At 47.7% G+C, this 22,997-nt stretch overlaps 1 protein-coding gene and 1 long non-coding RNA gene across 7 annotated transcripts; one reads left to right on the top strand and one right to left on the bottom strand.

Annotated features, from left to right (window-relative positions):
• Positions 1-719: 719 nt before the first annotated feature.
• kcng4a (potassium voltage-gated channel, subfamily G, member 4a) lies at positions 720-22,505 on the bottom strand. 6 transcript variants are annotated; one of them, XM_061775071.1, is made up of 6 exons: positions 22,007-22,351; positions 19,482-19,680; positions 19,042-19,247; positions 17,034-17,675; positions 1,866-2,691; positions 720-1,626 (listed from the first exon to the last, which is right to left on the bottom strand). In XM_061775071.1, exons 3-6 carry the CDS (start codon positions 19,147-19,149, stop codon positions 1,619-1,621), a joined length of 1,584 nt encoding a protein of 527 aa, XP_061631055.1. In that variant the 5' UTR covers positions 19,150-19,247; positions 19,482-19,680; positions 22,007-22,351; the 3' UTR covers positions 720-1,618. The 6 variants fall into 6 exon arrangements, with proteins under 6 accessions (XP_061631055.1, XP_061631056.1, XP_061631054.1 ...); XM_061775072.1 differs by having other exon boundaries at positions 720-2,375; positions 2,469-2,691; XM_061775070.1 differs by lacking the exon at positions 22,007-22,351 and adding an exon at positions 22,464-22,505 and having other exon boundaries at positions 721-2,691.
• Positions 6,058-10,285, top strand: LOC133478695 (uncharacterized). The gene is made up of 3 exons (XR_009788739.1): positions 6,058-6,992; positions 7,096-7,153; positions 8,710-10,285. It is a non-coding gene; the product is annotated as an uncharacterized LOC133478695 (long non-coding RNA).
• Positions 22,506-22,997: the final 492 nt, after the last annotated feature.

Below are 22,997 nucleotides of genomic sequence, written 5' to 3'. Positions count from 1 at the left end.
GACTTCCCTCTCCCCAGCCACTTCCTCCAGCTCTTCCGGGGGGATCCCGAGGCGTTCCCAGGCAAGCCGAGAGACGTCGTCTCTCCAGCGTATCCTGGGTCGTCCCCGGGCTCTCCTCCCGGCGGGACCAAGGAGGCGTCCTAAACAGATGCCCGAGCCACCTCATCTGGCTCCTCTCAATGCGGAGGTGCAGCGGCTCTACTCTGAGCCCCTCCCGGATGACCGACGTTCTCACCCTACAGGGTCCATTTAAGCATAAATCCCACTGAAATGAAATGGGACACCATATGGTCATAAGAAACCAATCGCTGGGATTCTTTGGAGAGAAAAACGATATCTCGTACATCACATTTAAAACCGCGGGTTAGAGTTCGGCTATGGGTCCCATAATCCTAATTTTAATCTAGATTATGTTCACATCTGGCATGTCCTTGTGTGCTTCCATTGGGGGCCTTACTACTCTTCTTCAAATAATGTAGATGGGTTTATGTTACCGACACTCGGACTATATCACAGCGATCTGCAGCCAAGAGATTCACAGAGACACGGCACTCATCCATCTTTGGTGTAATTGTGCATGTGACTACAAACAGATGAGGATTATTGTTTGTGGAAGACTTATCTGTGAGGCCGGTGGATAAAATATGTCTCTCTCTTCGTCTCAAAAATGTTCAGCAGGGTGAATCTGCAAATCACCGACTCATACAACTGCAGAAATTGGATTTGCCACTGATCATTGTAAGAGCTTTTATTTGGAGCGTTGCAAAGTACATTTCATGGTTGTTAGCGCTCATTCTCTACCAGTCACAAAAAAAACATGCCTTCATTTATTCCTTCCTGTGTGGCTGTTTCCAAAATATGTATCTTGTTTGATTTATTTGAAATTTGTGTCTCATCGCTCAAAGTGGCTCTTCTCTTACAGTTCCACACTAATAATCAAAAAGTCCCCAACATATTTTGTAAAACATACAAGAAATGGTTGTACCATGCAGGAAGCAAATCGAATTAGCTCAGAAATGAACCAAGAGGAGCACATTACTCAGACTGCACTTGCGTAGTCATTTGCTCATGTCTCTGACGACATAACGCATGACGTTGATTTGAAATTGGGCTTTGTTTTTGAAACATATTTTCCCAGAAAATGTTGGCTCCCAAGTTGACCGATTTGGGGGTGTTTGACCAAGGATATTGCATGTACGCCCAAAACTGTGCCACTCTATAGTTTGGATCGACAGTGTTAGAAAGTTATTCACTGAACAATGTTTCTTTTTGTTTGCAGTGATGGAAAGCAGATTTTTGCGTGTGGATTAGATGCACGCACGTGTATGCCTAATGAAGTGCACAGTGAGTATATGAGTCATTTGATAAATTGACACTGTAGACACATCAGTAAGTACTGCACTTAAAGTTGCAAGGTATTTTCACAGTGGAAGACAAAAAAAAGCAACTTCGGATTGATATTGCATGTTTATGGAAGCAAAGTGTCACTAATATTGCAGCAAAGGCTTTCAATAAACAACCTGTACCATAGGGTTTCAAGGGTTTGAAAGAGTCTTTCAGTCAGTGTCAGTGCAGAGTGCACACACATGCTCAGAGACACTCTCAGGTCCCACCCACATCAGCAACCTGAAAATCGAAACAAATGCAGATGTCATGTCCTTATTTTGAATGGATTTAAGATACACATGGAAAGGGAGACCTTTGGGAAGATAGTCCATTTAGTTTATGTAACACGGAGATAAGAAGGTTTTGGTTTGAAAGCACGTAATTCTCTCAGAAAGCTGCTGCCGGGAGGCTGTGATTATTTGCTGCAGCATCGTCTCCTTTCCCTAACAGAGCGAGATATTCGAGTGACTGCATCCTACCCTTATCCAGATGGAAAGCTTGTCCAATAGCAGTTGAGTCCTCCAGTTTCACATCACCACCTTGTCCTCCATCCACTCCTGCGTCCTGCAGCTCCCCAGTGCCGTTGGCGGAGGCGGCGGCAGCTGCAGCGGCGGCGGCGGCGGCGGCGCACTCCTCTTTGAACAAACGGTCATGCTCCATCTTGAGTTCTTGGTACGAGCGGGAGAACATGTGGAAGATGGAGGTCGCGGGGAAGGCCATGATGAGGATCCCACTCAGGATGCTGCTCAGCGCTACAACCTGCCCAGGGATGGATCTAGGCACCATGTCGCCATAGCCCACTGTTGTCATGGAAATAATAGCCCACCAGTAGGAGGCGGGGATGCTGCTGAAATCGTGAGGGCCCGTGAGCTCGCTTTCAGCTAGGTGGACCAGCGGCGAGAAGAGGGTGACAGCCACGCACAGGAAAAGCAAGAGCAGGCCAAACTCACGCGTGCTGCGCCTCACCGTCAGTCCGAGCGTCTGCAGGCCTAGAGAGTGGCGAGCCAGTCGCATCACGTAAAGAATCCTCAACGCCCGAAGGATCCTCAGCACCAGACCCAGCTTGTCCAAGTAGCCTTTACCTCCTCCTGGCCGATCGCTGTCCATGTTTGGGTCCTCGTCTTTTACCACCAAGGACACGTAGTAAGGCAAGATGGCCATGGCGTCGATGATGTTGAGCGGCCCACGGAGGAAGTCCAACTTGCTGCGCGCCTGAATGAAGCGCAGGATGAACTCCAGCGAGAACCAGGCCACACACACTGTCTCGATGATGAACATGTTGTAGCACTTGGAGGAGCACTCGCCCTGAAGAGGACAGAAGGTTTGACGGGGGGCATGAGGGGGAAAGAGTGAGATGAAGGGGACAAGACATCAACTCTTAGATCAAACAGTCGGTCTTTCTTTCCCTTAATAAATCACAAGGTACAATCACAAACTCCTGCAGCTGCACTGAATCGATTGATAGATAGAAATGTGGCACAATAACTCACTAATTGTATGACAGTAGCTCGTGAGAGAACTGGCAGAAACAAAGACTTGGAACTCTCAATGATGAGATGAGCTTTGCAATAATACAGTGTTACAATACAAGAAGCCCGTGTGGTACACTGAGAACGCCTGATCTCCTCTGATCTCGGAAGCTAAGCAGGGTGGGAGACCACCTAGGAATACCAGGTCCTGCCTGGGGTTGGGCACTTGGCCAATCACCTGCTCCTGTAAAAACCTACGAATTACAGAAACCGCAATTGTGGCCTCTCTGTGCCTCCCGGCTACCTTCGGGCGAGAGACGGGTTACACTCTGAACTGGTCGTCAGCCAAGCGCAGGGCACATGTGAACAAACAAACATTCACACCTACGGGCAATTTAGAGTCTTCAATGAATCTATCGTGCACGTTTCTGGGATGTGCGAGGAAACCGGAGTACCTGGAGAGAACCCACGCAGGCATGGTTGTGAATTAGAATTATATTGGCAGGATTCAAACGTGTTTCGATCAAGCCTCCCAGCTCATATACATTAGATATAAATAGAGTGGAAAACATTCTATTGTCACAGTGACTGCCTTGCAATTGGTGAATGTAATTGAATCATTGAAGTTCAAGTCTCCATTTTGAGGAAGCACTGCTATGGAAATTGAATGATTGAAATACTTATTAATAGCCAATATCTCGATTCATCTATACAGGCCAGCGATGTAGAGCCAAAGGCAGAACAATGAATTGCTCATCCGTCGGATGGCAGAAGGTACATAAACCTGCATATCCACCTGTTGCCTGCCATTCATACAGCAGCTCAAGTCATTGCGTCCTTCAGCTTTGCGTTCCATGAAGCAGGCCCTGGTTTCACACCGAGTGCCACAATTTGTGAGGACATCGAGACACGATCGTCGTCATTTTCTACCTTTATTTGGTGGCTTGTGAAACAGGTGCCATGGGTCAATAAAGGTTGGGAACCACTGGTATAGCCAGCAAATATGTACGTATATACGGGTTCTCCGCTATATAAAAGGACATTTCCACAAAATACAAGGATTATGTCTCAAAGCCATGTCGCAGTGGCAGGCATGCTAGTTTTACCAGCAGCCACAAGAGAACGTTTGGATAAAGTGCGGTGGTACGGTAATTCTGATGCAAACATGCATGCGCACGTCGCGAAAAGCGATGACTGAAATTCCGTCCGATACAATGTATTGCCACTCGGCACCCTCCCTGTGTGGAGTTTGCATCTTCTCTGCATCTTCTCTGCTATAGCTCTAACTCAACCCAAATGACAAAAGAATACCAAAAAATGGATGTATTTCTACGATAATCTTGGAATGACAGGAGAAACTGGAGAAACTGCCTCACTCTCGGGATTCATTGAGCAGCTGCCTCATCAGCAGAGTCCCGCAGCAATTGATTAGTGTGAAACAGATACAGAATCTAGATTGTTTTTTGTTCCCCCCCCCCAGTGTGCATGTTTTCAATTTCACAACGGAATTACATGCTTAAAATGACAAAAGGAAAGAGATGATTTGGCCTTCATCAGCTTCTTCGAACAGCTTCTCTCTCTGTTCCATTTGTGCTTTGGTCTCTCTGCTCGCTGCGTGACTCATGTTTTTCTATTCTCTTCCATGACTCTTTTTCTCACCCTGCAAGCCTCTTCCTCTCATGTTCTCCTCCTCCTCCTCATTATTAATTCCGGTTCCTCCTTCATCACCTTCTCGGACTCCCACCCTCCCATCCTTCATTTGCCAGTCGCCCCCCACGCGGCTCACCCTTTCTCCTTTAAAGCCGTCATTCGTTTCAGTTCCCCCAAGTGAAAGACAAGTGACTTGCTCGTTTGTCTATGCACGAGACACGTGCCCCGTTCCTCTCGGTCTCATGTATCACTGCATCCTTCATGCCAATGTGACTTAAGTCTTTTACCTCCACTGTGTGTGGTGCACCCGCATCCCTATGTGCACACCGCTGTTCATTTAGTTGCAAATAAGAGTTTTGACATTTTCTGCAGCACAACAAACTATTCTTATTAGCTCCTCAGGCACTGCCAACCTCCCATTAAGAGTTTTTCTGTGAATGTTCTGTTCCGGCTGGAAATAGCACCGTCAGCATCCAACCTTTTTCCACTCCCCTGCCTCCATATGGGCTTAAAGAAGGATGTTCCACACTGATTTACAAACCTAAAAAAACGTGACTATTTCGCCTACTTTTTACACAGCTAAAAACTTAGCAAATCAAATGGTTGTTTGCCTTAATGGAGCAGGAAAGGCGCTCGAAAATGGATGGATGGGCCATTGCACTCTTGAGCTGCACAAATGTGAAAACCTCAAAAAATGCCAACTTCGTGAGTTCCTCTGATTTGAACTCCTTACATTAGCACATCAATTTTGACAATTAGTGAGAAGAATCTGAGGAAGGGCTATTTCTGTTTCAGCAAGACCAAACCTCAGCGCACAAAGCCTGGTCCATTAGTCATGGTCATGGTTGGATGAGTCTGGTGTGGACAAACAGGAGAACCTAACCCCATCAAAGAAGCTTTGGAATGAAACAGAACCGAGATTGGGAGCTGATTTTCAATAAGGAGCCAATATTTTGAAAACAAATGCTCTGCCCTAATCTTACAGGGTGGGTATTGCCAACGCTATCATGAGCACGTTTGACGGCCATATAGTGACTAAGTAAATCAATAGCAAACGAAAATTGGATTCCGAATGTCATCATCTATTTTGAGAGGCTTCCAGCAGACATGTACACATATGCAGTATATAAGGAGGGAAACAAATATAATTATAAGGTTTTTTTTTTTAAATATAAGAATATCCATCTATCCATTTTCTGTACCGCTTCTCCTCACTGGGGTTGCGTGCGTGCCGGAGCCTATCCCAGCTATCTCCGGGCGAGAGGCGGGCTACACCCTGAACTGGTCGCCAGCCAATCGCAGGTCACACAGAATCAAACAACCATTGGCACTCACATTCACACCTGCGGGCAATTTAGAGTCCTCAATCGGCGGGGCCGGGGATTTGAACCCCGGTCCACAGAACTGTGAGGCAGATGTGCTAACCAGTCGCCCACCGCGTCGCTATCTAAGAATAGCGTGTGTTAAATGTAACTAACTATCGGCTTCTCCACCTGTCCTCCTCCTCAATCACGCCAGCATTTCTCACACTGTGGGGATACAGGGCTGCCATTGCTGCATCAATCTTTCAGATACTTTGTGCCCTACGCTCACATGTTTTGTCTCCTATGTGCACTTTCTACCTCCGGTTTATTTCCCTCCTCCCTCCTTTGCTCTTTCCGTCTTGTGTGCTGACATTAGTCTCATTAGGGCTTTGCAAAGCTGTTCTCGCCCCTCGGTATGAAAGGCTATTTGTTACAGCCACAGGATTTCTACTTCTGTCACTTCAAACAGCCGCAACGCCTCGCCGACCTTATCTCCTCTGTGTGATTCTCACTGGAACTTTGTGACAGCTCATTTCAGCACAAACGTAGCAGATGACCTAAACAGGGCTTAACAATTTCATTCAGATTTAAAAAAATGTCATTGTCAAATAAAGGCAAAGACCACAGTGGTGATGAAAGTCAATATGTTTGGGGGAAGAGACACATGAAGTATGATGCAAGCGAAACCACTGATTCTCGATTGCATATTTTTTCCTTCAGTGCCATTGGTAGCGTAGTCCTTCACATAGTCCATCCATCCAATTTCATCGGGGTCGCGGGTAAACCGGAACCGATAACAGCTGACATTTGGCGAGACGACTCAACTGGTTCCCGACCGATCACAAGGCACATAGAGACAAATAACCACTCACACTCACATTTCAGTTATTCTTCAGTGAACCTAACATGCATGTTTTGGGATTAGGCCTACAGGAGGAAGCTGGAGTAACCGGGCACAAAACCCACACGGGCACAAGGAGAGCACACAAACTCCACGTAGGAAGACCGGAGCGGAGTTTCAAACCCCGAACCTTAGAACTGTGAGGCAGATGTGCTAACCCCAGTGGATTTTGATGCAGCATACAAACGTGCCCCGTGATTGGCTGGCAATCAGGCTATCGTCCGCCTCTTGTTCAGTCAGTTGCGGTGGGCCTTCGTGCTGTGACCCACAAAAGGATCAGCGGTACAGAAAACGGATTTCTCTAAGGGGCTTTGATGCAATATCTATTTCATACAACACATGCGGTCTGTGTCTCTGTAAATGTTCTGCCTGTATGTTTTTCCAGGAACCACAAGAACAAACTGGATACTCTGACACAGACTCTCGTTGTGCGACAGGAACACGTAAGCAGCCACATTTCATTTGTCTCATAATTATCAATATTTAGTTGAAACGATCTGAGCAGCTGTCATCCAAACGCAAGACGTCGTTTGACGTCAGAGAGCTCAAGCGAGTTAAAGTTGCGCTGGAATTTGGACAAACCCCCCCTTTAAAGCTTCTGTCGCCCCCTAGGCTGAAATTCTGCATTACAACAACAGAGCCGTCGCTTTGATATGACGATATGCTATGCCCGACCGGGGCATTGCAGAATGTTTATATTCTGTTTTGAAGGACAGCCTGGAGGGGGGGGGGGGGCAAAAAAGCATTTTGCAGAAGGTTATGACTCTATGGTCGTTTTCTACTACACAAACACAAAATATCACATGAAAACACGAAATACAAAAGATCAAATACAGCAAAATAGAGCAAGACGTTAGAGAAGCTGATAGGCTTAATCAGAATTGTGTCATCTCCTCTAGTCGTGGTTTGGGTGGGGAAAAAAACCTTCTGCACTGCAGCTTGAACGAGAAGAGGCAGGCTGTTCTTTTGCACGCAGCAAAATATAACTTTTGAGTCTGTTCAGAGCAAAGAGCAGTAACATAGTGTACACTCCAGTGAAGGTGGGGAAACAATCCCTCGAGACTGTTTTTAGACTGATGCGGGCGCAATCCGCATTGGCTGGTTTGGTGGAGACCAGTAGATTTCAGTGGCATTTTGAACAAAAGCGTAGACTCCACTATGACGAATGAGAATCAACTTCAAAAAGTCACAGATGATTACAATGGAAACAGTGTACTTCGCCAGCTGTCCCTGTTTTCTGTAATTGGATGAAGCATCTGCCAGTTGGGAAAAAGGGATTCTTTCCAGCGCTCCACTTTGATGTGGGTGTGAGTGCTAATGCTTGCACAGATGGTCAGGGAAATATTGTACAAGTGATTGAATAGAGTATGTTGCTCTGTCATAAACACTGTGGTCCAATAGAAATCAGTCAGGATACTGGAAGAGATCTCATTTGTGCTGGTTTCTGAGCCAAACACACACACACACACACACACTCAAGCACACTGGGGCAGTCACTGGCTATCGTGTTCTATTCAGCTTTGACTTTGACATTGTTGTCCACTGCCATCTTCTCCTCGGATTGAGGACCATCTCTTGACAGTGGGAGTCTTTTGAAGTCAACAAACTCGCATTGTTTGGAATTATTATTGGATCAGTTCAAGTTCTACATTGCGTGCTGTCTCGCTGTATACATATGTGACCGCCATATTATTCATGAAAGATGTAGCTGTGTGATGACAAAATAGACACATTAATAATAATAAAACCAGTAACTAAACAGGCTAAGGCTGAGCAACTCTCCTTTGGGACATGCAGCGAACACATCTGCATTCCACTCAGAGGTTGAGGGTTCGAATCTTGGGTCTGACCTTTCCGTGTGGAGTTTTGTCCAGGTACTTGTTTCCTCCGACATGATGAGGTGAAGACTCTAAGTGTCCTTAAGTGACATACTATCGACATATGGTTCTTCCCAAATCCTGCTCAACAGCTACGATTCTCTATTCTCTTTTTATTGCAGGTGCTATATGGCAATTCATCACAAAAACAAGATGATGAATCACGATCCTGGTACACCACTGTGTTCGAAGGTCGGGGGCACGGGAACGAAATATTTAGGCCATCAACCAGCTTTACCTTGCGGTGGACCTTGACCATACATCACCGAACGTGATGCTGTAGCCCGCTATACGCACCTTGCACTTTCGTTCTAAGGCAAGAGGAAAACAACAGCGATGACGTAGAGAAAGAAGAAGAAGAAGCACTGTGTCCATGCGTCACGGGTTATTAAAGGGCTCGCATTATGTGACGTGCGCATCCGTCACCTGCGGGCTGTCCTCCTGTAACGTGATAGCTGCAAGAACGCAGAACCTTTGCGAATGACATCCGCCCATCCAGTTTCTCCTCCTCATTAGGGTCGCGGGTGAGCTGCAGTCTATTGGGCGAGAGACGGAGTATATCCTGGAATGGTCGCCGGTCGACAGTGACTTACACTGACACCTTCAAAAAATGTCGAGTCTTCAATTAACCCAACAATCCCATAAAGTCAAGCAAACGCAGGGGCAACATTCAAACTCCATACAGGAAGTCCGGAGCATGGATTGAAACCCCCCCGACCTCAGAACTGTGAAGTGGGTGCGCTAACGCGGCCACCGGGGCCCCCTTTGTGAATGCACACACTGAAAACAAGTACAAACAAGGTTCTCAAGAGAATGATTTGCACTTCAAACACTGTGCAAGGATCTTCATTTCGCAAATTGGAAAATTGAACGTATTTGCTGGTGCTTTTAGTGCCAACAGCATTTTTCAGATATTCGAATTTGAGAGACGAGCGCGCACTGAAGATGCATACGCAGAAATCCGATTTGTATTGGATATCAAAGCGCCACCGAGGATCCGTCTAGCTAAAATCCGATTTCTGAAAAATATGGATATGACAAAAATGGGATTTGACGTTAGCTGCCTGAACAAGGCCTTGGAAACAGACAACTTTTTAAAATTATTATTATTATTTTTTTTGTTTTACTCTGAAATGAACCATGCATGTTTTTGAAACACATTAGCACAAGTACCAAACAAAAGTAACGTTTTCGCTTTTGAAATGTGATGGCTGCTGTCACGGTCATATCAAGTTCATAATGTACAGAATAAAAAAAAAAAGAGTCATAATCACTAAGATTACCTGGCTCCATATATAACATTCAGATGTGAGAATCTCCACTGCATTGCGTTGTACATCTGCGCTTGGTTAACTGTGCAATCCTATTCTGGCACAGAGACGATAAACACCTCATACTTTGCTGTTCTCTCTCCTAATCCCGCTTGGCAGCCATGCAGCAACGGATGGAAAGAACACAGCTCAGAACCAGATAGGCTATAACGGGCATGAAATCTGCCCCACACTGATACTGTCAAACACATTTATACACATCCTCAAACACACAATGACTCGCCTGACTTTCCATCGTATATCTTGATGTCATGTTTGATCTTTGATACAGTCTGGATATTAGGATTCCATTTCATCCATTCATTCATTTTCCGAACTGCTTCTCCTCGCTAGGGGGCGCGGGCGTGCTGGAGCCTATCCTAGCTATCTCTGGGCGAGAGGCGGGGTACACCCTGAACCGGTCGCCGGCCAATCGCAGGGCACATACAAACAAACAACCATTCGCACTCACAGTCACACCGACGGGCAATTTCGAGTCTCCAATTCACGCATGTTTTGGGGATGCGGGAGGAAAACCGGAGTACCCGGAGAAAAGCCACGCAGGCGCGGGGAGAACATGCAAAGTCCACACAGGCGAGGCCGGCTCTGAACTCGGGTCCTTAGAACTGTGAGGCGGATGTGCTAACCAGTCGTCCACCGCGCCGCCATCTAAGAATAGCGTGTGGTAAATCGAACTAAATATCAGCTTCTCCCGTGCCGCCAATATTAGTACTCGTACACACAAATATTTGCAGATACTCAATAAGGATGCGGATGCAAAAAGTGACCCAAAGCGCACACGGACACACACAGACAGCACGTACATGACTTTGATTTGATAACAATATAATGTGCAGCAACAGACAGGTCAGGTTACTCTGACTGTCAATTACTGGGACTGCTAATGGCTCAGTGACAGCACACACATTTCTTATCCGGCTGTCTTCTTTTCAAGCTGCCAAAAAATGCGCCTCACGTCATATTTCATTTCCTTGACTTGCAGTCTGGCGGCACGGTGGTCGACCGGTTAGAGCGTCTGCCTCACAGTTCTGAGGGCCCGGGTACAATCCCCGGCCCCGCCTGTGTGGAGTTTGCATGTTCTCCCCGCGCCCGCGTGGCTTTTCTCCGGGCGCTCCGCTTTTCCTCCCGCATTCCCCAAAACATGCGTGAATTGGAGACTCGAAATTGCCCGTCGGTGTGACTGTGAGTGCGAACGGTTGTTTGTTTCTGTGTGCCCTGCGATTGGCTGGCAACCGGTTCAGGGCGTAGCCCGCCTCCTGCCCGATGGCGGCTGAGACAGGCTCCGGCGCGCCCGCGACCCGCGTGAGGAGAAGCGCGACAGAAAACGGATGGATGGACTTGCAGTCTGCTCACATCCGTCTTGCCTTGAACGATGAAAGTGGAACTCCTCACATATCGGTCGAATGAAGAAATGATGAGGGGAAAATAAACGTTGCAGATAGAGGCTGTCTGATAGCTTCTTTATTTGGTGCACTCTATCGCTATATGGAGTAGAAACACAGATAACACATCGAAAGGAGAGGCCTTTCTGACAAGGAATGGGCATGTGACTAAATTCTCTTGACCAATTCTGTAAATGAACAATTAGCCATTTTTGAATGCGAGGAATGTTTTGAACTCCTGTTTTATCCATCCATCCATTTTCCGTAGCGCTCATCCTCAGCAGGATCGCGGGCGGGCACGCCGGAGCCCGTCCCAGCTATCTTCGGGCGAGAGGCGGGGTACACCCCGTACCGGTCGCCAGCCAATCATATAAAATAGCAACCGTGCGTGCACACATTCCCACCTACGGGCGATTTAGAGTCTTCAATCAACCTAGCATGCACATTTTGGGGATGTGGGAGTACCCGGAGAATGGTACTTTGATTTAGTTTAGATTTATTTAGCAGAATGGCTTTTGGAGGTGATGGAAAATATGTTGAGACTGAAATTCAAATAAATGACCTTTCTTGTTTGAATGTAGCTCTACGGGCACGATCACTCCACGTCCGCAACAATGTCGTGTATGTACCGTATGAGGCATGTGTGAGGTCCGTCTTGTGCGCGTCCCCGTCCTACTTTTACTGCTGTCATCCCTGTCAGACGGTCTTTGCAATATGAGCAGCTTCCCTGGGCGAAGACATGAATGAGAAAGGAAAGAAAGGAGGCTTCGTGGGTCTTTTAATGTTAACGTCCTCTCTTTTTCCGTGTTCATTTGCTGACTTAAAAGTCCTTTTCCAATCCATCACATGAGGTTTTGGGGTACATGCATGAGTCCCTCCAAAATCTGGACTGCTCAACCTACCGAGATGGACTTGACCATTGCTCCGATTATTGGTTTCTTTTCCGATGCAGTCAACTACCCCCCTGTCTCGGTTTTCTCTGGGTGATCCTCTCACGTCTTCACTTTCTATTTCCTTTTGATTGATGCTGGGGCCATAATTACGGAACTTCACTTGACAGCATTGGGGACATAAATGGCCACTTCAATGACTCCCCAGGCCAGAATACCACCAAATTAGCAAATTACCGAACAAGAGCAAATCTGATTGGGCTGTTTTACGGCTCTGTCGCTGGGCGAGAATATGAAAGACATGAATTAGAGCAGAACTCGCCGGGAGACTAACACATGCAATCAGTACTCAGGAGAGGAATGACAGTGCAGCCATCTCTCGGCTCAAACGTGACAGTATGGAATGTTCGCAAACAGCAATGGGATGTCCATGTATCGAAGTAGGTCACCGATGCGCGACTTGCGCGGGACAGGTTTGAACGTTCCCACTCTTTCCAATCTACTGTAGACATCGGCTCTGAGATGTAACTGCAAGAGATTACTGGGGTCAGCGCCCAGCGGTCGCGGTGAAAATGTATCTCATCAATATTAGCGTCGCACGCACGCACGCACACACCGGTTCGAGAGGAAGTCGGATGCTCGTACGCTTTGTAAGGCACAGAGTAAATATTTAAAGCATAGCTTCAATTTTAATTGGATGCTTAGCTTTGATTTGAAAACAAACATAATAATTCTGATGGGGACAGGAGGTGGCAACATTTTGTCTGGATGATCTGTGACAACTGCTGCACTTCCGAAAATAAATTGCGATCCAGATATTAGCGACATCCCGACACATTCATCAGGCAAAAAAAGAAAGGAGCCAGAAATCAGTGGAATCTTCTTCTTCAAATGGCAAATGGCCAATGTACCAAGCAGAAACCAAAATGGCTGGAGCGCAACACATCACTGGCTAGCGGTACATTGACCTTCATCCCAGGTAAACCGTCTCAGTCAAAACGCTTATGAACTTTGAAAACTTTCATTTCTGGCAGTGTTTCGCCACAGACTGAATTATTCTGAGTCTGAGGGTCGTTCCATCCTGATGCTGTTGTAACCTTCACACTGACAACTACCGGTGCAGAAGGAGAAGCTGCTTTTGGCTACAGCTGCCCTTTTGTCTTTTCCTCTGACATTACCCTTCTACATTTGATATAGCCTCTCTTGTTATTGGGCTTGTCCCTTAAACGACAGTTTTAGTATGATCAAACATAATCGTTTTGTAATTCCCGCTCGGACTCTTCGACAAGGCGAGCATTCACCATTCACGATGTTAGTTAGAGACGGACTCATGATCATTAACCAAACATGTTTTTTCCCTACGCACGAATAAACATCATTTTTGAATATTGTGTCCCTTTTCACTCAGTGATTAATTGGCTAAAGAGTTGAAGGATTTGCATTGTTGATGTTTTTTTTTTGTTTTTTTACATCTACAGCTAAATGCATCTACAAAACAACAGCAAAAAGCCTTCTACCGGTACAGCCACAAGCTAAAAGAAGCGGACCAAAGAATATGTCCTGTCAAACGTATTGTTTTTTTTGGAAACATGCAGAAAATTGCAGTTGCCATGTTTGTTATGCTGAAAGTTGAGTATTTTGATACAGTGCCTTGCAAACTCACCCTACAGTCAGTTCTTTGTAGAGTCACCAATCATGTCTGCAAGTCATTTTTGCTAAGTGACAAGCTTGCCTGCCCATCCCTCACGGCAAAAGCGCTCTAAGTTTCACCTTCAAGTTTGATGGTCACTTAAGAGGCTGGTAGAGGTTTGGCTCAAGAAAATCACTGCATTGAGCATCAACCAGTGGCTGCTGTTGAAAAACAAAACTGTATGCGTGGTATTCTTGGGGTGATGAGAAGGATTGGTGTGCAGCGGGCAGAGGTTTCCTCGATGGCTAAAAACTTCCATTTTAGTGTCATCCTTCCTCCATACGTTTTGGGAGTCTTTTTAGCCGGAAGCAATGTCTTTCTTCTGGCCACTTTTCCGTAAAGCCTCAGCTCTACGGAGTGCGCGGCTTATTGCGGTCCAACGGAAAGATACTGCAGCCCCTCCAGAGTCGCCTTTGATCGCTGTGCTGCCTTGGAAGGTTTGTTCCGCTGCCACATTATTTTCTGTTGATTATGATGGATTTGATGGTGCTCCTTTTTTTTTTTTTTTTTTTTTACCCAACCCTGACTTGCACTTCTCAAAAACGTTTGGAGAGTTCCTTGGTCTTCACGGCTGTGTCCGGTTATGCCTGGATCGGACTACGAGACAGATCTGGTCTTTCACGATTGCACTATTGTCAGACTCGTGCCATAAATTAGCGCTGTATTTTGGTCAGACAGTGGCACGACATGTATTCCGATACCAAGCTTGCAAGCTAGTGCTATCACTAACGCTCGCACATAAACACACCGCCGTTCTGTTGAATTATGCTCTACAAGCTTCAGTAAACACTGGTTTGTGCCCGTGAATAAATGTTAACAACGGCGAGCACGGGAGGCTACGCGCCGGCCTGGGCACGATACACAATCCTATCGGAGAGTTGTCGTCGCTACGTCACACTAACACGAAAATCAAACATGCTAGACTTTTAATGTTGGTGTCGAAGGGCTACTGGAGGGGGTGAATACATTTTCAAGGCACTGTTTTTAGCCAGCGACCTACCTTACATCCAGGGACGTTTCATGCTATGAATAGCGATCTTGAAGTTGTTGTTTTTTCAAACAAAATGGAGAGCTCCAAAACATTGTCATCAGGCTATTTTGCTCTCATCTTGTCTTCTACTTTGACTTGAGGAGTGTTTTGACTTTCTGACAGGTATTAGTGTTTCATCCATCTCTTTTCATTTACGGAACACAGAATGTTGGCAACCGGGCAAAATGGAAATAATGCATTACAAAGGCTCTAGAGATGAAACATTAGGCAGACAGGGGGCGTGCCAAAGGTAGGGTTAGCGCTGCTACCGAAACTCCAAAACAAAACAAAACACAACTTTACGAAGTGATTGAAGTGATGAGCCAATCAGGAACAGAATGAGGGGTAAAAAGTTGACTTCTCTGACGCAGTCTTTGAAAGCTCCATGCTTATCCATCTAGTTCTCTGTTTCATTCTCTTAGGCCTATCTCATCTTGGACTTATTTGATCCCTCCATGCGCACAAACAGAATTTGGGCCCCTCTTCAGCAGGGGGAAGCACAGAGACGGAGCGTTGGAAGTCAAGTCGGCACGACTCTCACTGCTACCACCGGGCTTTCGTTGGACAGGCTGGATAATATCGCATTGAAATGGGTGTCGTTTAGGTACGAAGATAAATCCAATCAAATGAGTCCTTGAAAACTCCATCCGTGGATCTGTGGAATGTTTCAAACAATTGGCAATTGGCAATTCACAATCTACAAGATCCTTTCAAGGCAACTGTATGAAGATACAGCGGTATCTATCCGTCATCTCCTAACACGCTGGGTCATCAATACAGCGCTGTGTATAAAGGGGCTTGGGTTTGGGTTTGGGTACGCGCTCTGCTCTGTTCTCAGTGGAGCGCAGCGGTCCCCGAGGACAGCCCGATTTCTCCCAGGGCGTCTTACTCACTTGGGCTGTGTTTATCTGAGAAAATACCGGTTCCTCTCAACGGAATGTAATCTTCATCGTGGAAGTGCAAACACAATACTCGCCAGCAATTGTTTCCTGCTTGCCTCTTTATCTGCTTTTCAAGCTCCTTCACAAAAACAACCGACCGCAATTGTATCCTCCTTGCAAATGAATGCAGATTCATTCCATCACGCTGACAACATCATCGAAAGATTCCCGGGATCCCCGCAATCGGGCTTATGGATCTGCTCCGACCAGCCTCTCTAAATATTCTTCTGCATCACGCCCTGCTGCTCTCAGCCCTCAGGGCTTATGTGTCTGCTCCTACCAACATCAAAAACCGCCGTCCTGCTTAGAGACACATTAAGACCGTCACATGACTGAGACATTATTGAGTCTGTTTGCCATCGACGTGTGGATAAACATGCATTGGTGCTATTGGAAACGGATGATGCTAGAATCGTCACAAAAGTCGGAAAAAAGGAGCAACATCGAGATGAACTCGACTTCTCAGAAGTCTTTTTATTATTTACGGAATATCTTGTGATTGGATGACTTTCTTGAAAATTGGTATGCCATGTCATTCCATCCATCCATCCATCCATCCAATCTCAGAAGTGCGAGGCAGATGTGCCAATCACTTCTCCACCGTGCTACTCCACATAATTCACATGTTGGACTTCATAGATATTTGACATCGGCTCCGTAATAGTATTGGTGACCATTTAGGATCTATAAAGGTTCATTGCCAGCTTAAGTCAATGCCTGTTTACGGTTTGGAATTTGTATTTCAAAGTGTTTTAGTCAATGTCAAATATTTTCAAAAGGCAAAATGGACAGGTTAAATCCTGTTTGTGTGCGCGCGAGTGATTACGACTTGCTCTCCGTGTGACTCGGTGGGTCTGCTAATGAGCACATTTGCATGCGCGCTTCGTCCTTTTGCGAGCCGAGTGACAACGCGAAGCCGTTTGATTCTTTCTCCGGTGTTTACCGGCAGATTCCGGGCAGGCCTCAGTGAGCGCGAGGCTTCGTTAGCCACGCTGTTACGGCTAGACACTTCGCGGGATCTCTCCATGGCCGGTGCTCGCACGCACGCACGCACGCACGCACGCACGCACACTGCTTTTGTTCCCAGTTAAGTCTTTGACTGAGTGAAATTGTAAGTATTTATTGCGAAAATAAATGTCGAGTTTTACACAGGACTGGATATTTGGTGTGTAACACACTCACCCTGTCCTCTTCTTCTCTGAGGTCAGGCATGGTGCTGATGCACAAGCTCACCACAGTCACCGCCACCATGATGACCGACAGGCAGGCGAAGATCTTCCCCGGTAAGCCGGACTGCGGATTCTCCACCGTATCTCGGAGCCGGTTCATAACCTTTCGATAGGCGGTCTCCTCCACGGGAACGCGCTGCATGGCGTTCCTCTGCCTGCGTTCCTCCTCCTGCCGTTCTTGCTCGTGCGCCTCCTCGATTCGTGTGTACATCTTCCTCTTGCAGCAGCGCTCCATGTACGCCATCTCCACACCCCAGTAGGTGAGCTCGTCGTGCAGGGAGAGGATGCACATCTCCCGCAGCAGCCGAAGTTTACCCGCAGCCAGGAAGTTGAGGATGACCCTGAAGGCGGACGGCGAGCGATCAAAGAAGAATTCCTTCCGGGCTTCGTCGTAGTCGTCGCAGACGCCGGCGATGTCCTCGGGCGAACTGCAGCCGCACAGGCGGCCCAGCCGAGTGAGAGGGAACTGCTGCAGTGTGGTCCAAGGGAAGGTGTAGCGGTTCCCCCCGACGTTGATCACCGCCAGCAAGCGGTGGTCTACGGAGACGAGGTCCTCTGGCTGACGTATGAACTGAGCCCTTTGGTAATAGACGCCCTGTGGAAAGGTTCATGGCTTGTATAACTCAAATCCATTCGAAAGACCCCAAAACATTTGCCGGTTGCGGGTCGGTCTCACTAGCAAACCGTCACGCTGAAGCCTTCGGAAAGACGAACGTGGCAGTTACCGTTCACGCTGTTTTCCGGAGAACATTACACAGAAGGTTTCAGTTAGGCGGGCGCAACAGTTCCCATTTCAAATTTCAACAAGCAATTCTATCTTCATCCGTATAATAGCATTGTTTTGTTTCCGAAAAGTCTACGTGGGACATTTAGGAAATGTCCTTCCTGTAAACTGCCGAATTGCTCGCACAAATTGCCTTTGCGAGGGAATGAGACAGGTGCGTTGCGTGCACCGGATGCCGAAGGTCACGAGAGGCTTCGACGCCGGGCCGGGCCGGGCCGGGCCGTCACGCGCCGTCGGCGCGACACACCGCTCCGACGTGCGTACTGAGACACCTCCGGTATGAACCGTTCGTAATACAACTCCATCAATGTCAAACCCACTGAGGGCGATGTTTTCGATTCGGCGACCCACTTCCCCGGTGAGGCACACCAACTGTCAGACAGACGCCTGAAACAAGGAATTCAATATAATAACGCAGCGATATGCCACGGCACCGGATCGATGACGCACGCTTGCCACGCAAACAATCATCGGCACAATCGGGATGCTCTGCATACGTAGCGGACAAGGTGGCTGGAAAACCAGGCATGTATTCTCAAAATGTTTACGAGCAGCACAACAAACACAATTCGAAGAGGAGAACAATTCATTGCACGTTATTAAGCGGCCGTACGTCGCTATCGGGACGAGACAAGTTGGAATCTTTGAAGTTCCAGAGAAGTCGAGTTCGCTTGTCTCCCGGTTCCTCCAGAAGCAGCCCATCAGAGGTCACACATGCTGTGGCAGGAATGCTCTTCAAAGCAAAACGGGGTTTTCCCTCTCCAGCAAATCATCGGGAAATAAGGTATTTAAGGAATACTTTTTGTCTTTGCAATTGCCTTTCATTGGCAACAGGATAAAAGTGTCCCACGCTTCTTTTATGATTGTTTATTGTGAGTTTCTCTATCCCGCAGCAGCGCCTGTCATTGGTTTGGGTGCTGTGTTTGTTTTGACACCTTTTGGCATTTTTCTCCCGAACCTTCGAAACACACCAACATGAATCGCTTACACGCGATGCTGTCTCATTTCCTTACGCGGGCAACACGGCAATTGTTTTCTTCAGAAATGAATTGTGAAATGATTTTTCTAAAATGTTTTGGAAAAATCCAGACTCACGATTCGGGAACGCCGCCGCTTGGGTTTGTCGGTGTGCATCCTTGTCTGAAAACCGGGCACAAGCGCGGGCAATTTTTCATACCTTGACGGTTTCCGTCTCGGGAATCTCGGTGAAGATGCGGTCGAGGCTGCTGTCGTCGCTGACAGACAGGTTGCTGAAGTCGTGGTTAGCGTTGCTGATGATGGGCATGGCAGCATCCGAAAGGTACGCGGCTTAGGAAGATTAACGGGCTTCTTCGCCAGGTTTATTTTGGGGGGAGTCACCACAGCGCCGCCCAGTCCATCGTCCTGTCCAGGTCAGAGGTCGACAAGTTCAGCAAACTCCTACCTTGAGCTTCCTCGAGGTCTCTTCGACCTCAGAGCTCTGCACAGCATCTCCTTTTCAGCGGCAGACGACGGATGTCCTTGGGCTTCCGGCTGATGAAGTCAAACCCCCAAATTGGAGGAGCGAGCGTGTCAGGCAACCTGCTGTCACGTTTGAATGACTTTCGATGTTGCCAACAGAGGATAAAGTGGACTTGCCTGCTTTAACGGCAGCCGGGAGCAAATCAGTGGGTAATCTTGGCGTGAGGCTTCCAAAGTGCTTTCAAATGGATCAGCGGCGGCTGACAACTGCAGAGAAGGAGCAGCCAAATGTGGGGCTGATGTGTCCAGGGAGGGATGGGGATCCTCCGAGGCCGTGCCAGGATTAGTGAGGGCCCGAGGTGGCGTCGTGTAGGACCTGAGACGGAGAGACGGGAAAAGAGCCGAGATGACGATAAATGCAATATTTGCTGGATAGAATTCTTGGTGCGATTTGAAGGTTTTGGAACTTGCAGGGCACCGTGTGAAAGCTACGTTCGCAACACGCTGGTCTTTCGTGACTCCGAGAGCCGGAAAGAAGTCTGCATTTTCGATTTGGGCTCCGGGACTGTGGAATTCGCCCGACTCGCAGTCATGAGAGCTGCTGCCTCAGTACAAATGTTTTCAATCTGGATTTGAAGGCTATTTTTTTTGTTTTTACCGTTTGGCATTTAGTTCAAGTCCTGTTTCACCGCCACTCGTCCCCGCCTCCCCCCTGCGCCCCCGCCTGCTCGGAGAGAGCGTTAGGCGGCCACGACCGAATCTGAGGCCGTTTCTGGATGGATTCCGACTTGGACAAGATCCGAGGCGGACCGCATCGTTGTGGAGGGTTCTGCTCCGACCGACTGCGCCGGGTCCTGAGGTGGACCCGCATCTACCTGCGGCGCTTGACCTCTTTAAATGGCTCCTTGTGCCATCTTAATTCACATCGTACAGCGCCACGCTATGCGATCAATGTCGGCCACTCCGCATCCGCCGCAGCCCGGCCCACCCCGAAATCTGAGACCCCTTCCCGGGGTTTCTTCTGCGCTCAATCTTTGTCAACTGTGAAGCCGATTTGCGATGCAGGGCTACGCAAATATTTCGAAACCAAACTTACTGCATGGTCAATGACGGTCGGGGTGAAAAGTTCAAGCAAAGAAATGGATCATCCTTCAAACAATAACAAAACCTATTTTGACACGAGACGAACAAAAGAAAAGAAAAGAAAATCGTCACCTCGATCAATATAGGATTTAAGCGATAGCAAAAAGAAAGACCGTTTCTCCTGCTGGTTTCATGATGGGTACTTTTTCAAAACTAAGAGAACATTGAGGTTTTAATGGTGTAATTCACACCCAGAGCGAATGCAGCCGAGGCTCCAAATGTGTTTCTTGGCACTATGATAGCTCTGAAACTTCTTGGCACGCTCGTGATTGCGCCGGCTCAGAATGGCTTCTTGCGCCGTATCAAGCGAGGCCCTCACAAGCGCTTATCGACTCGCTTTTCTCACGGCCATCTCCGTAGCTGCAAATGCTACGCTTTGTAGCTAGCCGCAAATCAAACGCCTCGTCGGCACACGCGACGTGTCGGAGCGGGGATTTGCCAATCGTTATCGTTCAAAAGGAAAGAGGAAATATTCGGTTCGCCTTGGTCGTCTTCAAAGAAGAACATGAAGAACAAAGTTGACATTCATCCACCGGAGCGTCAGTCATAGATATCGGCGATAAAAGCATTTAAGAGTGAAGACGAGCTTCAAAGGTGAGAATAATCCAACGATAGCAATTTTCTGTGGATTACTATTCCATAAATTCATTTGATATTAGGATCTACTGGCGATCCAGATGCCATGCAAGCGCGCATATCAGCACAATCCGATGTCCTCAGATTACCGACGTTTGTTTGCGTGCAGACATGGCGAAGGCCCGAGAGAGCAGCTCGCACTTGGGGGAAGCGAGCTCTCTCGTAATTTGGATATCAACATCATGTGTCATCATTTAATCGCTGCGCTGAGACCACACGACCACGTGATCAAGTCAATCATGAGGTCAAATTGATCAAATTGACTCCGTTTTGAGGGGTGCAATTTAGCCACACCGTAGATCATTTATGGACACATCAGCAAAAAAATGTGTCCATAATGATCACCGAAGAATGGATGGGAATTGTGCGGCAACTTGCATCGCTCGCAGCGTCGAATCAAAGTTTCAATGTTCCTTAAAGCGTCGCCTGCACAGGTAAGAAAGCTTCGTGACGTCAGCAATCTGACTCGGCAGCAGATTATGCAGACAATTCAAATCGATCCCTTCGAGGAAAAAAGTCGAGTTAGCTTGTCGAAGAGAAAAGAGAAGAAGTTCAACTTTCGAGGGTCCACCGTATTGCGGTTGCCACCTTGTCCTCCTGAAGCCTCAGCCCTGTTTGGGATACATTTTGAAATCTCCTTGCAATTGAGAAACACCGGGATGAAAGTATGTGTGGGGAAACGTCAATGTCGCATAATTGTCGTCATAAAGTCAAAGGGCAATACAGAGACAAGTGCGCAGGCAAAACACTCCAAACGCGCTCGTGGACATGCGGACAAGGGAGGAAGTTCATCGAAGCTTTGACAAGAAATGAACGCAGGTTGCAGGAGATTGGAGATGATGGGGGCTCGCGGGGGAGGGGGGGGGGGGGAAGCACAAATGGAGCACATTCCAACTTCCGCTGTGAACATCAGCCCAACTCACCATCGCGGTCTCCGAACTCCTCCTCGGTATGGGGATGCTCGTGTCGTTACTCAAGCCCAAAAGCAGGAGCGTGCCAGCGCGGGCGGACGGACGGACGGACGGATGGATGCACGTGCCCCGTATCGGCGCATGACGCGCTGACAACGCGAGCACGCAGCAGCAGCAGCAGCAGGAACAGCAGGAGCAGGAGCAGGACGCGCCGGCAAGCTCGCTGAGCTCAAAGTGTCCCGTTGCAGCTCGGGGAGCGCTGCTGCGGGGAACGGGAGCAAGAGGCGCAAGAGGAGGAAGAGGAGGAAGGGGAGGAAGAGGAGGAGGGGGAGGAGCCACACAAGTTGAAGTTTGCGTAAAGGCGTGCGCCGCAGAGTGCTCAAATGCACCAGCACCCCTAAAGCAAGATCCGGGACGGGTGTACACGTCTATTTGAAATGCGAGGACATCCAGCCTTTCTTCTACGTACCTATATTTCGCTCCCGCTCCAAATGCTTCACCAAAGCTGCCGCCAAGGTCATCCTGGAGGACAAAAGCATCATCGTGAAGCAGCGTCTTTTGCGATTCCAAATCATTCGAGCAGCTCAAAAAGCAAATGTCTCATTTGGGTTCTGTGGGATTTGCACGTTATTCATCACAAGTCGGCGCACTCAAGTCGCACTTCTGTTGCTTTAGGATCATATGACTCAAAGTCAACAAGTCAAACGATGTCCTCGGATCGTTACTAAGTAATGCAGCATATCTGTATATCTGCCAGTGACCTGTGATCTATCGATATAATAGACAACATTGGATCATAGGAATGTGCGAAATGTGCGAATTCGCCCGCGACCCTCGGCAGGATAAGCAGTACGGAAAATGCAGGGATGGATGAATGTGCAAAATCAGATAGTGGACAAAATTGTCACTTTAACACAACAATCAATCTTCATCGCCTGAGAAACGAAGGAAAAGTCAGCCACCCTAAATGCTCTGAAGTGGACTTTGTCTCCACAAATTGCTT

This window comes from Phyllopteryx taeniolatus, chromosome 5 (assembly GCF_024500385.1).
Source record: "Phyllopteryx taeniolatus isolate TA_2022b chromosome 5, UOR_Ptae_1.2, whole genome shotgun sequence".
Classification (NCBI taxonomy): domain Eukaryota; kingdom Metazoa; phylum Chordata; class Actinopteri; order Syngnathiformes; family Syngnathidae; genus Phyllopteryx; species Phyllopteryx taeniolatus.
Note: the sequence above shows the minus strand (reverse complement) of the source record. Positions and strands in the feature narration are given on the sequence as shown.